The sequence below is a fragment of the Myotis nattereri genome (assembly GCF_964212035.1).
Source record: "Myotis nattereri genome assembly, chromosome: 3".
Taxonomy (NCBI): Eukaryota; Metazoa; Chordata; class Mammalia; order Chiroptera; family Vespertilionidae; genus Myotis; species Myotis nattereri.
In genome coordinates, this window is record NC_138077.1 from 88,146,788 (window position 1) to 88,160,738 (window position 13,951).

Genomic DNA, 13,951 nt, shown 5'->3' on the forward strand with positions numbered 1-13,951 from the left:
TATATCTTTAAAAAAAAAAGGCATCAAGATTGGAAAGGAAGATAAAAAGTTTAATTTATCCATAGATGACATGACTGTGTAGAAATCTAATAGGTTATACATAAAGGTTACTACAATAAGGGAGTTTAGGAAGATTACAGGATTACAGATCAATACTGAAAATATTAATGTATTTCTTTCTACATAACAGCAACAAAAAACCAGAAATTTAATTTGTTTTTAAAATATCTAGCGTCAAAAATATGAAATAGTTAGGGATAAACCTGGTAAGAGAAGTGTAGAGCCTAATTACAAGTACAAACACTGTTGAGAAAATTGAAAGATCTAAATAAATGAAGAGATACAACATGTTCATGGATTGTAAGACTCAATAGTATTAAGATGTCAAGTCTTCCCAAATTAGTTTACCTATTCAATGTAATCCCAATCAAAACAGAACTTTTATGTAGAAATTTACAATTTTATTTGAAAGTTCATTTGGAAATGCAAAGCACCTAAAATAGCCAAAACAATTTTGAAAACAGAAGTACAAAGTTGAAGAGTTAACACTATATATAACTTTAAAACTTACTATAAAGATACACTAATAAAAAGTGTAATATTGGCTTAAGAATAGTCACAGATTAATGGAATAGCATAGAGTCCAGAATTAGGCCCACATGTATTAGGACAATTGATTTTCTACAAAGATGATAAGGTATTTGAACAGGGAAAGACGTTATCAACAAATGATGTTGGAATAACTTAATTTCCATATGCAAGAGTGAATCTCTACCCTACCTCACAACATAGTGATTTAATTCAATGCAGTTCACAGTTCTAAATGTAAGAACTAAAACTTTAATACTTCCAGGGGAAAATATAAGAGAACATATTAGTGACTTTGGGTTAGGCAAAGATTTCTTAGGACACTAATAGTACTAATAACAGAAAAACAATAAATTATACTTGATAAAAATAAAAACATCTGCTTTTCAAAAAATACTATTAAGAAAATGTAAGACCAGGCCAAGAACTGGGGAGAATATTTGCAAAGATATATTTAATAAAGTACTTGTGTCCAAAATATATAAAGAATTCTTACAACTAAATAATTAGAAAACAACTTTAAAAAAATGTGTAAAATATTTCAGTAGACCCTTTGGCAAAGATGATATGTAAAAGGCAAACAGGCACATGACAAGATGCTGAACATCATTAGCGATTAGGAAATCCAATTTGAAATGACAATCTGCTACACACCACTAGAATGGCTACAGGGGAAAAGACTGTTAACTTCAACTCTTGGCCAGGATGTGAAACAGCTTTACTTGCATATATAGCTGGTGGGAACAGAAAACATCACAGCCATTTCGTAGAACTGTTGAGCATTCTTATACAGTTAAATATACATTTAATCTATGACCCAGCAATCCCACTTCCAGGAATATACCCAAGAGAAATGAAAACATATGTTCACAAAAAGATTTCAATTGGATGTTTATAGCAACTTTATTCAAAATAGCCAAAATCTAGAAATAACCCAAATGTCCATTGGCCTGTGAACAGATAAACAAATTGTGAAACATCCACACAATAGAATAACATTCATCAATAAAAAGGAATTAATCCAGATACATGCAACAAAATTGATCAATCTCAAAAGTTATGAGTGAAAGAAGCCATATGAAATGAAGAATTCATATTCTATGATTCCATTTATATAAAGTTCTAGAAAATGTAAACTAATCTGCAGTGACAGATCAGTGTTTGCCTGACTGAGGAGGAGGAAGACAGGGAGGGATGGGTAGGAAGGATTACAAAGGGAATAAGGAAATTTAGGGATGAAGGATATGGTCATTACCTAGATTGTAGTTAATAAGTATGTCAAAATGTGTCAAATTGTATTCTTTGAATATGTACAGTCTATTGCATGTCAGTTATACTTCATGCTGTTTATTAAAATATTTTAAGCAACATATATTTAAAAACATAACAAAATAGTTAAAGATAGTCGATCTATTTTTAAAAATACACTCATTATCACAGACACAATGATACTTAAAATATCAAATAAGTTCAAATATCAAGTAAGACACCTATGAGTGCCTTGTAACCCTCTCTTGTTTTTGAAGACTACATTATCTTTGTTATTAGCTGAGAAGAATTTGGCTCTGTTATGAGCAATATTTTCTTCCTAGGCATTCATAACTTTTACAAACTGAAGAATACTTTGATTTTATAATAGCAGAATACACAGAATCCTGATAAGTCAGCAGAATGACACAATAAACAAAGGCAAGCAGAAAGAGCAGAAAGGTGTTCAACGCCATTTATTAGTAAAGCAAATCTCTTAGCACCTACCATCTGTCTTTTTCCTAGTTAGCTAATTATTCCAACAATAATTTCCAAATTTGTTTGAAAAGTTAAACTGAAATTTAATGTTCTACTTACCAGCTGTTTTTCTTGTCTCTCTAAAGCTGCTCGATCTCTGCTTATAGCTCTCTGTGTACCTCGTAACTCTCGATTCTGTTCCTTTATTACATCTGAGAGAACCACACACAAAAGAAAAACTAAATGTATGGGTTGTAAAATTTTCTTTAATACCATTTAAAAAACTGGGCTCAGAGATCTCAGTGAAAAATGCACATTGATTTATTTGATTATAAATTTTTTCTTTCAATTCATGCCACTAAAAACATCAAATATTCAAACTTGAATTATATTGATTATATACAGAATTATAAAAATGAGTGCACTGTGCTCTAGTATGAGGTTTAGCCAAAAGTACACATAAATCACGGTAAAATATTCCTGTAGAGAACTGATTAGTATACAATGTTTTATATGGCACATGTATATGTCACACATACACACACATCCTTTCCATCTTTCCCTACTCCAGTATTATATGAACTTCCAGAAAGAAATAAGGTTATGTTTACTAAAGGTTTTTCTGCACTAAATCACCATAACAGAGTGAAGCAGCAGATGCTCCAATGAATCCCATCTCTGCCACTTGATCATTATTTGTTGGCAAAGTTAGTTAGCACTCTAAATCTCAGGTTTCTGATAAAATAGGGATTGTTGTTAAGAGTAAATAACATACACAATGCCCTGAAATTTATCTTAATTCATCAGTCTTACCCTTTGAAGAATTAAAGTATTTATCTAGGCCCGATGGATGATAATTAGGGTTAATTATTACTAAACTAGAGGCCCGATGCACAACATTTGTGCACTGGTGTGTGTGTGTGGCGGCCGGGGGAATGGGTGTCCTTCAGCCCAGCCTGCGCCCTCTCGTAGTCTAGCACTGCCGTGGAGGCAGGAGAGGCTCCTGCCACCGCTGCTGTGCTTGCCAGCTGTAAGCTCTCTGGCAAGCCTGGCTTCTGGCTGAGTGGCACTCCCCCTGTGGGAGCACACTGACCACCAGGGGACAGCTCCTGCATTGAGCATCAGACCCTTAGTGGTCAGTGTGTGTCATATCCACCGGTCGTTCCGCTGTTTATTTGCATATTAGCCTTTTATTACATAGGACAGTGATTTTTTTCAAAGGATCACAGATATGGATGGTAATTCTTACCAAAACTGATCTATCATTGTCAGGAATCTTATAACTATTTTACATATATTATACAATATAATATTCATAATAATGCTAGGGAGTTGATTTTCTATTATTTTGTATATAACAAAGTTGAGTATTAGGAAGTTTCAAAACTTGCCTAAGGTCACAGGGGATAAGCAGTAATGCCGGATTTGGACGTAAGTGTTCTGTCTCCAGAACCAGTGATCTTAATCACTTCACTAGAGAAAATTTTTATTGAAGAGATATATTTAAAAACAATAACAACAGAAATAATAGTTTTATCAGCAAATAGTGATGGGAAACTGGATGAAAAAGGATGAAACCGGACTCCTGCGACACACCAAATTTAGTTAATTTAGAAATTAACTAAAAAAAAAAAAAGATTAATGATCCAAATTTAAGAGTTAAAATCATAGGACTCTTAGACGAATACACAGGAGTAAATCTGCATGATCTGGTATTTGGCCATGGGTTCTTAAATATAACAGACACTAAAAGCATTAGCAACAAAAGAAAAAATAGATAAATGGGACTTTGTAAAAATTAAAACTTGTGTGTATCAGAGGACATTATCAAGTAAAAAGACAACCTACAGAATGGGACAAAATATATGCATATTATATATATGGTAAGAGTCTATTTTCCAGAATTTATAAAGAACTCTTACAATGCAAAAACAAACAACCCCCTTAAAATTGGGTGAAGGATTTAAATAGACATCTCTCTGAAAATATACAAAAGGCCAATAAACACATGAAAAAGATAGTCGATATCAATCATTAGCTATTAGGAAAATGAGATACCAGTTCACATCCACCATAATGGCTATAATCAAAAACAAAAAGGGAAAACGGCAAGTATTGGTGAAGATATAGAGATTGGTACCCTTGTACATTGCTTGTAGGAATGTAAATTATTTCAGCCCCTGTGGATAACAGTTTGGTGGTTCCTCAAAAAGTTAAAAAACATAAAATTATCATATGACCCAACAATTCCACTCCTAGGTATTTACCCAAAAGAATTCAAACAGGTACTTAAACTAATACTTGTACATAAATGTTCATAGAAGTACTATTCACAATAGCCAAAAGGTGGAAACAACCCGTATATCCATGAACAGATGACTGAATAAACAAATTGTGATATATATGTATAATGGAATATTATCTATACACTAGAGGCCCAGTGCACAAAATTTATGCATTGGTGGGGGGTGAGGAAGGGAATCAGTCCGGCCTGTGCCCTCTTGCAGTCTGGGGGCTCTCAGGGATATCCAGGAGCCCTCACTCCTTACCGCCTGCCTGCTCGCTGCTCCTTACCACTCTGCTCTCTGTTCCTTAGTGCTGCCATGGAGGTGGGAGAGGCTCCCACCACCACCACTGCACTCGCCAGTCGTGAGCCAGCTTCTGGCTGAACAGCACTCCACCTGTGGGAGCGCACGGAGCACCAGGGGGCAGCTCCTGTATTTGCATTCCACACCCTGTACGACAGAAACTTTGCAGAGTGCCCCCTCGCACTCTGGGACCCCTTGGGGGATGTCAAAGAGCCCATTTCGGCCTGATCCCCGCAGGCCAGGCCAAGGGACCCCGCCTGCCGGAGGGACCCCACTTACTTTGCAGAAGCCAGGGAGGGACCAAAGGAGGTTGGCTCCAGGGTGTGTCTGGCCTGTCTCTCCCAGTCCCGCCCCGCCAGTCACCTTCTAATTAATTTTCTTTCAATGTGTACGAATCTGTGTACCGGGTCACTAGTTTAATTATAAAAAGACACAAAGTACTGATAGTTTTATAACATAGATAAACCTCAAAAATGCTATGCTAAGTGAAAGAAGCCAGATATAAATGGTCACATTTTATGATTATACCCATATGGAAGACCCAGAATAGAGAAATTCATAAATACAGAAAAACAGATTGGTATTTGCCAAGGTTGGGGAGAGTGGGAATGATGAGTCACTGCTTAATGGGTGCAGGGTTTGATTCTAAAGTGATGAAAATATTTTGGAACTACAGGTAATGGTCATACACCACTGTGAATGTATTAAATGCTACTGACCTTTTCACTTTAAAATGGCTAACATTATGTGAATTTCACCTCAAATAACAGAGCAACAAAGCCAGCAACCACTATCCTTTGTAATGATGGAGCATCACAACTCATGTTCTATACCAGTGGTTCTCAACCTTCCTAATGCCGCGACCCTTTAATACAGTTTCTCATGTTGTGGTGACCCCCAACCATAAAATTATTTTCGTTGCTACTTCATAACTGTAATTTTGCTACTGTTATGAATTGTAATGTAAATATTTGATATGCAGGATGTATTTTCATTGTTACAAATTGAACATAATTAAAGCATAGTGATTAATCACAAAAACAATATGTAATTATATATGTGTTTTCCGATGGTCTGAGGTGACCCCTGTGAAAGGGTACTTTGACCCCCAAAGGGGTCGCGGCCCACAGGTTGAGAACCGCTATTTTACACATTTCTGTGTAGTGTAACTTACGAGAATAAAAATAATATTGAGTAGTAGACAATATAGCAAGTGCTTCACAATAACCCCAAAAGGTAATTGCCGGGAGCCGGTCCATCCTTGCTGTTTCAAGGGACCTGGCATATATGGCATACTGTTCTTAATATGTTTGCTCACTTTCTTGGTACTATGTGTTTTAACCAAGGTCACCTCTCTGAGAAAGGTTGTTTCCCCAGGTAGGGATTTTCCCCTGAAGTTAGGGAGGGAATAAAACCCCTTAACTAAGTGCCAGGCGGGTAATTAATCACTTTAACTACGAACAATCATACTTAAGCTACATAATCTTTACTCCCTGGAATGGAGATAAGAAACACCCTAACCTTTGGAATAGAGATTGATAGGATTGGAATCAACTGGTATAAATACAGATGTAACAAGACAACAGGACACAGAACCTAGACACAGAACCTAGACACAGAACCTACACAGAACCTAGAGACAGAAGAACTTCCCTGGAGAGAACATGGCAAAAGATCCTGGACAGAAACTGGCCACAGAACCTAGACAGAACCTAGCGAGAGAACATGGCAAAAGAACCTGGATAGAACCTAGACAGAACCTGGCAACCGAACCTGGCTACAGAATCTGGTGACCGAACCCGGCTGGAGAACCTGGAGAACCTGGCTGGAGAACCTAGTGAGAGAACCGAACCAGAACTTGGCTGGAGATTGTGGCTAGAGATCCTGGCAAGGCTGCTGATCACCTAAACACTGTCTCCGTGTCATTCCTTCTTTGCCGACTCCGTCCACACCTTTGGGGACCCCTGGACCTGCTGGGGTGGGACCCTAGCATCTGGCGCCCGAACAGGGACCCCTAGGTAAGCCCCACTCTCACGATGGATAGGACTCCACCGTAGGAAGAGGGTGGATAGTCTTCGCCGACTCCATCCACACCTTTGGGAACCCCTGGAACAGGATTCCCCTAGGTAACCCCCCCCCCCATTGAGAACCCCACACTCGGGACGGATAGGACTCCACCAGGGTACTGCAGACCCCCCTATAGAGGATAAGTAGGGTAAGAAGGTGGATAGTACAGAACTTAGATTGAGAAGATGTGCCATACTGAGTCCAAAGAAAGAAGACTCTGTATTGATCCTTAGATTGAGAAGATGTGCCATACTGAGTCCAAAGAAAGAAGACTCTGTATTGATCTTTTAACACATATGCTTGCTAGCAGAGGAATTAAGGTTACTCCCGGTCAGACAGAATGTTTTATACAAGAAGTATGTCCATGCTTTTCTGAGGAAGGAAAGGTAAATGTAAAGGCATGGGAGGAGGTAGGCCCAAGGAGCCTTAACCCCACTGCAGCCTTTCCACCCTGGGAAAGTGCAGGATTGGCAAGCTCTCCCTGGGGTGATAGATCAGGACTCAGGTAATAGCGGAAAGCGCCAATCCTACTCTTAAAATGGATACAAGAGAGCATTTGGGGTTTTTCTTTTTAATGCCTGCTTTTAAAAAATAAAAAAGGGGGAATTTGCCAGGAGCCGGTCCATCCTTGCTGTTTCAAGGGACCTGGCATATATGGCATACTGTTCTTAATATGTTTGCTCACCTTCTTGGCACTATGTGTTTTAACCAAGGTCACCTCTCTGAGAAAGATTGTTTCCCCAGGTAGGGATTTTCCCCTGAAGTTAGGGAGGGAATAAAACCCCTTAACTAAGTGCCAGGCGGGTAATTAATCACTTTAACTATGAACAATCATGCTTAAGCTACATAATCTTTACTCCCGGGAATGGAGATAAGAAACACCCTAACCTTTGGAATAGAGATTGATAGGATTGGAATCAACTGGTATAAATACAGATGTAACAAGACAACAGGACACAGAACCTAGACACAGAACCTAGACACAGAACCTACACAGAACCTAGAGACAGAAGAACTTCACTGGAGAGAACATGGCAAAAGATCCTGGACAGAAACTAGAGACAGAACCTAGCGAGAGAACCTGGCTGAAGAACCTAGAGACAGAACCTGGCTACAGAACCTGGATAGAACATGGCAAGAGAACCTCACTAGAACCTGGTGACTGAACCTGGCTGGAGAACCTGGATAGAACCTGGCTGGAGAACCTAGCAAGAGAACATGGACACAGAACCTGGCTGGAGATCCTAACCAGAACTTTGCTGGAGATCCTGAACAGAACTTGGCTGGAGATCCAGACCAGAACTTGGCTGGAGATCCTGGCTAGAGATCCTGGCTAGGCTGCTGATCACCTAAACACTGTCTCCGTGTCATTCCTTCTTCGCCGACACCGTCCACACCTTCGGGGACCCCTGGACCTGCTGGGGTTGGACCCCAGCAGGTAATTAGATACTATTTTCACACTTATTTCAGAGGAGGACATATCTGGTGAGATAATCTGCCCAAGGGAGAAAAAGTGCTAGGATTCATATGTCTGATACCATGGCCTGGGATTTTAACTACTGTATTATGCTGCTGTGATGCTTTTGGGTAAACAAGAAATAAAGTTATCAGAGACATAATCCTTATAAATATATAACCATATCAATAAAAATATACAGTATTTCAAACTAAATGAAAAACATTAGTCATTATATAAAGCTAATCAATTACAATGACTTTCTAAATAAAAGTTAAAATAAGATGCCAGAGCTCCTATATCCTACATACAAGATATCCATTTCCCCTTCTTTGCTTACTCTGCTTTTCAGCTAAGTTATATCAGCAAATATCTCGTGCTGAGGGTTTACTAAGAACACATTTTATATGTTCCTTATACATAGAAATGTAAAGCCATACTATATCTTTAAGTGAGATGAAGAGGCATATGTCTCTCCCCCCAACCTCTTTCTTCTGGATGGGAAATGCACAATTCATTCAACAAAAAGAGGGACATTCTGTAGACAAATATACTTGGGAAATGTTGAAGTTGAAAAAATAAACATATTTCTTTACTTCAAACTTCTAAGTATGCTTAACATGAATATGCATTGTAAATCCTTAAGGGAAGAATATATTATAGATTACTTTCCACATTTATTAAACCAAGGATCCTTTTTAAGAAATCTCCATTAACATTTCCTAGATACTAATGTTTCACGGAGCATTGGCTGAAATCCTATTCTAAAACAATATGATTTATTAGTTTGCTAGTGCTGTCATTAAAAACCCCACAGTCTAGGTGGCTTAAACAACAGGAATTTATTTTATCAGTTCTGGAGGCTGGAAGGCCAAGACCAAGGTGTTGGCAGATGATTGCTATCGAGGTCTCTCTTGTTGGTTTGTATTTAACTGACTTCTTGCTGTATCCTCAAATGGCCTTTTCTCTGTGTGCCCGTCCCTGGTATCTCTTTCTCGTATAAAGATACCCATTCTACTGGATTAGGGCTCAGCACATTACCTCATGGAATCTCAATTACCTCTTTAAAAAGGCCTTATCTCCAAATATAGTCACAAAGGGGTTAAGGGTCCAACCTATAGACTAAACAAAACAGCAAAGAAAGCTCTCATTTCTTTTTCTTTCAAAAAAATCATAAGCCTTTCAGCCTTAATATTCAAACACTCACAGTTTTGTTCAATTTTTCCTTATTGGTATGAAAACATTTACCATTTACCCTAGTGTTTCAATAAAAATATGCTCTAAATTTAAAACTGTGAAATTACAAATGAACTTTTGAAATATAACCCCTTTGTGTACTAAAAACCCTAGTTTTTAGTATAAGACAAAGTACTGAAATAGTGATGATGGTCTAAAGCAGTGGCTCCCAACCTTTTTTTGGCCCATGCCCCACCTAAGCATCTCTAAAATCCTGATGTCTCCCCCCCCCCCCATGACATATAATTCTTATTATTCAAATAGTGAATTCCCAAGAAACCTAAAAGGCCATTAACTTGGTCTAAAGCTTCCAAAGATCATGGCATCCATGAAAAGAAAAATAAAAGAATGAAAGGACAGTTGAAATACTGAGGAAGAAATCACTAAGAAACTGTTAAAAAAATAATAATATTAAGTGATATGAAAAAATAGCAATGTTTCAAAACATATAATAGAGAAATGAAATGCATAAATACATCACATATTTATATACTGTATATGAGGCCCCTAGAACCACAAGAAAGGCAAAAAATTCACTGTTAATAACTCATTTTCAAATTGCCCCCCTTAAAAATCAAATTGTCCCCTTGTGAGGCATGTGCCCCACATTGGGAACCACTGGTCTAAGGTTACAATAGTACTAAGCAATAAAAGTATCCACCATATTAATAAGTTTAGTAAGTTAAACTGTGGCCAGATCATTGACACAGGTGCAAAGCAACTGCTGAAGCCTGGATTGTTCAGATCTAGAATTCTAATAATACATACTTTTTCATTTCTAGGATGTGTATGTATTTATGTGTGTGTGTGTGTGTGTGTGTGTGTGTATACTAGGGGCCCGGTGCACGAAATTCGTGCACTGGGTGTGTGTGTGGGGGGGTGTCCCTCAGCCCAGCCTGCCCCCTCTCACATACTGGGAGCCCTCAGGCGTTGACCCCCATCACCCTCCAATCACAGGATTGGCCCCTTGCCCAGGCCTGACGCCTCTGGCTGAGGCGTCCGGCCCGGGCAGCGGGGACCCACAGCTGCAGCGGCCCCGCAATCGTGGGCTTCGCTTTAGGCCCAGGCAAGGGGCCCCTAGCTCCTGGGACTGCCAGCTTCAACTGTGCCCAGCTCCCATCGCTGGCTCCACCCCTACTTCCTGCTATCACTGGCCAGGGCGGCAAAGGCACCTGATTCTCCGATCATAGCTCCCCAGGGCCGCCTTTGCCCTGCCCCCCAGCTCTTAGCTCCCCCCTGGGTTTCCGATCACTGTCAGTGGCAGGGGGCTTCTTCCTGCTTTCCCTTTCGCCTCCCTGCATTGTGCCTACATATGCAAATTAGCCGCCATCTTGTTGGCAGTTAACTGCCAATCTTAGTTGGCAGTTAATTTGCATATAGCCCTGATTAGCCAATGAAAAGGGTATCGTCGTACGCCAATTACCATTTTTCTCTTTTATTAGTGTAGATATCTCCTGAGTTCCTGGAACAGAGCTCACATAATCCTTGGAATTTCCTGAGTGAGAGAAATGTCTTTTGACTCAGGAAGGGGTGGGGGGTGGGGGGGTTTAGACAAGGTCAGGATGGGGCTGGTTACCAGATCAAATACTTGATTAGAGGATGGGAACTTTCAGTCTCACCCCTCAGGAGATGGGAATGAGTGAAGACTGGGTTATTAAAACTCTTGAACAAAGAGATTGGTAGAGCTTCTGGGTTGGTAAACAAATGGACAGGCTGGGAAGATGGCATGCCCAGAGAGAGCATGGAAGCTCTTTCTCCCACCCCCTCAATACCTTCGTTCCATTTGACCAATTATTATTGAGTTTTCTCCATATAACAAACCAGTAATAGTAAGTAAAGCACTTTCCTGAGTTCTGAGAGTTTTTCTAATGATTCTCAAATGTGAGGAGGGAGTTGTGGTGACACCTGAATTTATAACAAGTTGGTCAGAAGTAATGGTAGCAACCTGGGACTTGTTCCTGGAATATTAAGTGAGGACAGTCTTGTGGGACTGAGCCCTTAACCTGTAGAGTCTCTGCTAACTCCAGATAGATAGTGTTACAATTTAACTGAACTGTTGGATACACCCAGTTAGTGTAAAAAGAATCAGAGTAAAGGTTATAGATATCTTTGTTAAAAAACCAAGTATTATGAAGTGGGCAAAGTGGGGTGGAAATGGGGGACTATTGTGTCAGTAATAAAAACAAAATAGTTTCATGACATGAAATTTTAACAAAACATAATTCAATCAAATAGTTTTACTTCCCCTTTCTTAATTTTATGTAAATATGTGTACCATAACTGTCACTGTATATTAGAGAAGGAAAATAAAGAAAATTAACTACTGCAAATTCCACAGCCTATTGTTAATAGACCTATTAATATTTAAACATTTCTAAGCTATAAACTGAAAGCATATAATGTTATACACTAAAACACAGTCATAATATTTTAAAACACATTATGGTAAGTAGAAAAAGGTAGTAAAATATTTTCATATGAAATGATAGGTATATCCTATAAAACAAACAAATTGCTCTTTAATTTTTAAAAAATAATCTCTATACTAAACCCACATTTAATGATTTTGTCTTCTAGATAATTCAGAAGGAATAACATGAGGAAAGGTTTTAAGGCACTTTCAATGTTTTTAAGGCCAAGTTTATTTTCCATTATATTTATTTATTTATTTTTTAAATATATTTTATTGATTTTTTACAGAGAGGAAGGGAGAGAGATAGAGAGTTAGAAACATCGAGGAGAGAGAAACATCGATCAGCTGCCTCCTGCACACCTCCCACTGGGAATGTGCCTGCAACCCAGGTACATGCCCTTGACCGGAATCGAACCTGGGACCCTTCAGTCCACAGGCTGATGCTCTATCCACTGAGCCAAACCGGTTTCAGCTATATTTATTTCTTAATAGGTCTGATTTCTTTCCCAAATTACAAGCTCTTTAAGAGGAGGGAATGCATGTATTTTATTTATTTATCCATTTGTATTTCCACCTTACTTCATGCCAACTATTATCCCAATATGTTAATTAACAGTGACCTAAAGGAGTATAAACATATATACTGAAATGTAAAATAATTAAACATATTCCTTTAAAATGTATAATAAAATATACTGGCTATCAAGGAAGAAGGTTGATATTAATAGTAAATCTGAACTATGACAGATATTGTTCTACAACAGAAAAAATGGAGCATTTAAGTAATTAATGCTTTCCCCTCTTTTCACTGAGTCCGGACAATGACAGCAACATGTACAGGGTACTGCTGACATCTAGGAGCTTGGCTCCTGTCCATCCTGCTCCCCTGCTGACCCTTTGCTTCCCTCCCCAGGTAAAAGAGCATGCCCTGAATCCTTACACTCCAGCACTTCATCTACACCTTGTGGGCTGTTGTGAAGCACTTCACAGTACGTCGTAATAGAAAACTTAAACTGCAAATGTCAAAAGGACACCTATGGTGTGTTCTCTCTGTTACCATTTGATGAGGTAAAAAGGGTCTGGGGCTGTCCCTACCACCACCCTCTCTGACCTATACCCAGCACAACACTTAGAGAAAACCACTCAGGCCACTCTTGGCAATAAAAGCCTGTCTCAAGCCTTTAAGACTTTTAGTACTGAACCAGATAACAAATGCATGCACTAGAGTAATTAGGTCTTAGATTTTATTTAAATTTTGGACGTAGGAAGACACAGACAGATAAGGTCCTTCTGCTTTCTTTGACTCCAAGTCAGTAAGGTCTATCTGCTTACAGAAAAGGAAAAAAGAAAGCTGAAAATTCAAAACAAATCTAAAAGGGCCTCCCTAGTGAGGTCTGAGGCCAAGGCCCAACTTGAATTATGGCTGTCCTTTTAGACCATGCTCATTTACATACAATTTGCACATTTGAGGATTAAAGAAAAAAAAGTAATTATCAACTGTAAATATGGACATTCATTAATCTGCGGAGAATATTGTTTTAAGTGCCTATCTTATGAGAGAGGGGGGGGCTGTCTCAAGCTTGCAGGGCAGTTCAGGATTACTGTCTCATGAGCATGAGGCACGACATGCAGATTGTACCACTCAGTGGGATGTCACCTGGTCTACTAGACAGCATCTACTCTACCACATACTGGGTGTTGTTCTTTAAAGTCATGATAGACTTTTAAATCTAATATATCATATTTTCTGCTTTTAAATGCATTCTTTAGGAAAAATCATTTTGATTTATGCAACTTTACTTCTATCAATTATCTTGAATCTAACCATCACATGCATTGAGATAGGAGCACAAAATGTTCCATATCCTGCTTTACCAT

At 38.7% G+C, this 13,951-nt stretch overlaps 1 protein-coding gene across 2 annotated transcripts in view; it reads right to left on the reverse strand.

The window, feature by feature from the left end:
* CHMP2B (charged multivesicular body protein 2B) overlaps nucleotides 1-13,951 on the reverse strand; it is a 39,111-nt gene that overhangs the window by 17,536 nt on the left and 7,624 nt on the right. Inside the window, exon 2 of one of the 2 annotated variants that reach the window (XM_081087582.1) lies at nucleotides 2,434-2,525. The exons of the other annotated variant lie outside the window; for it this stretch is intronic. Coding sequence (XP_080943708.1) covers nucleotides 2,434-2,525 — 92 coding nt within the window. The remainder of the gene's footprint in view (nucleotides 1-2,433; nucleotides 2,526-13,951) is intronic. 2 annotated transcript variants of the gene reach the window in all.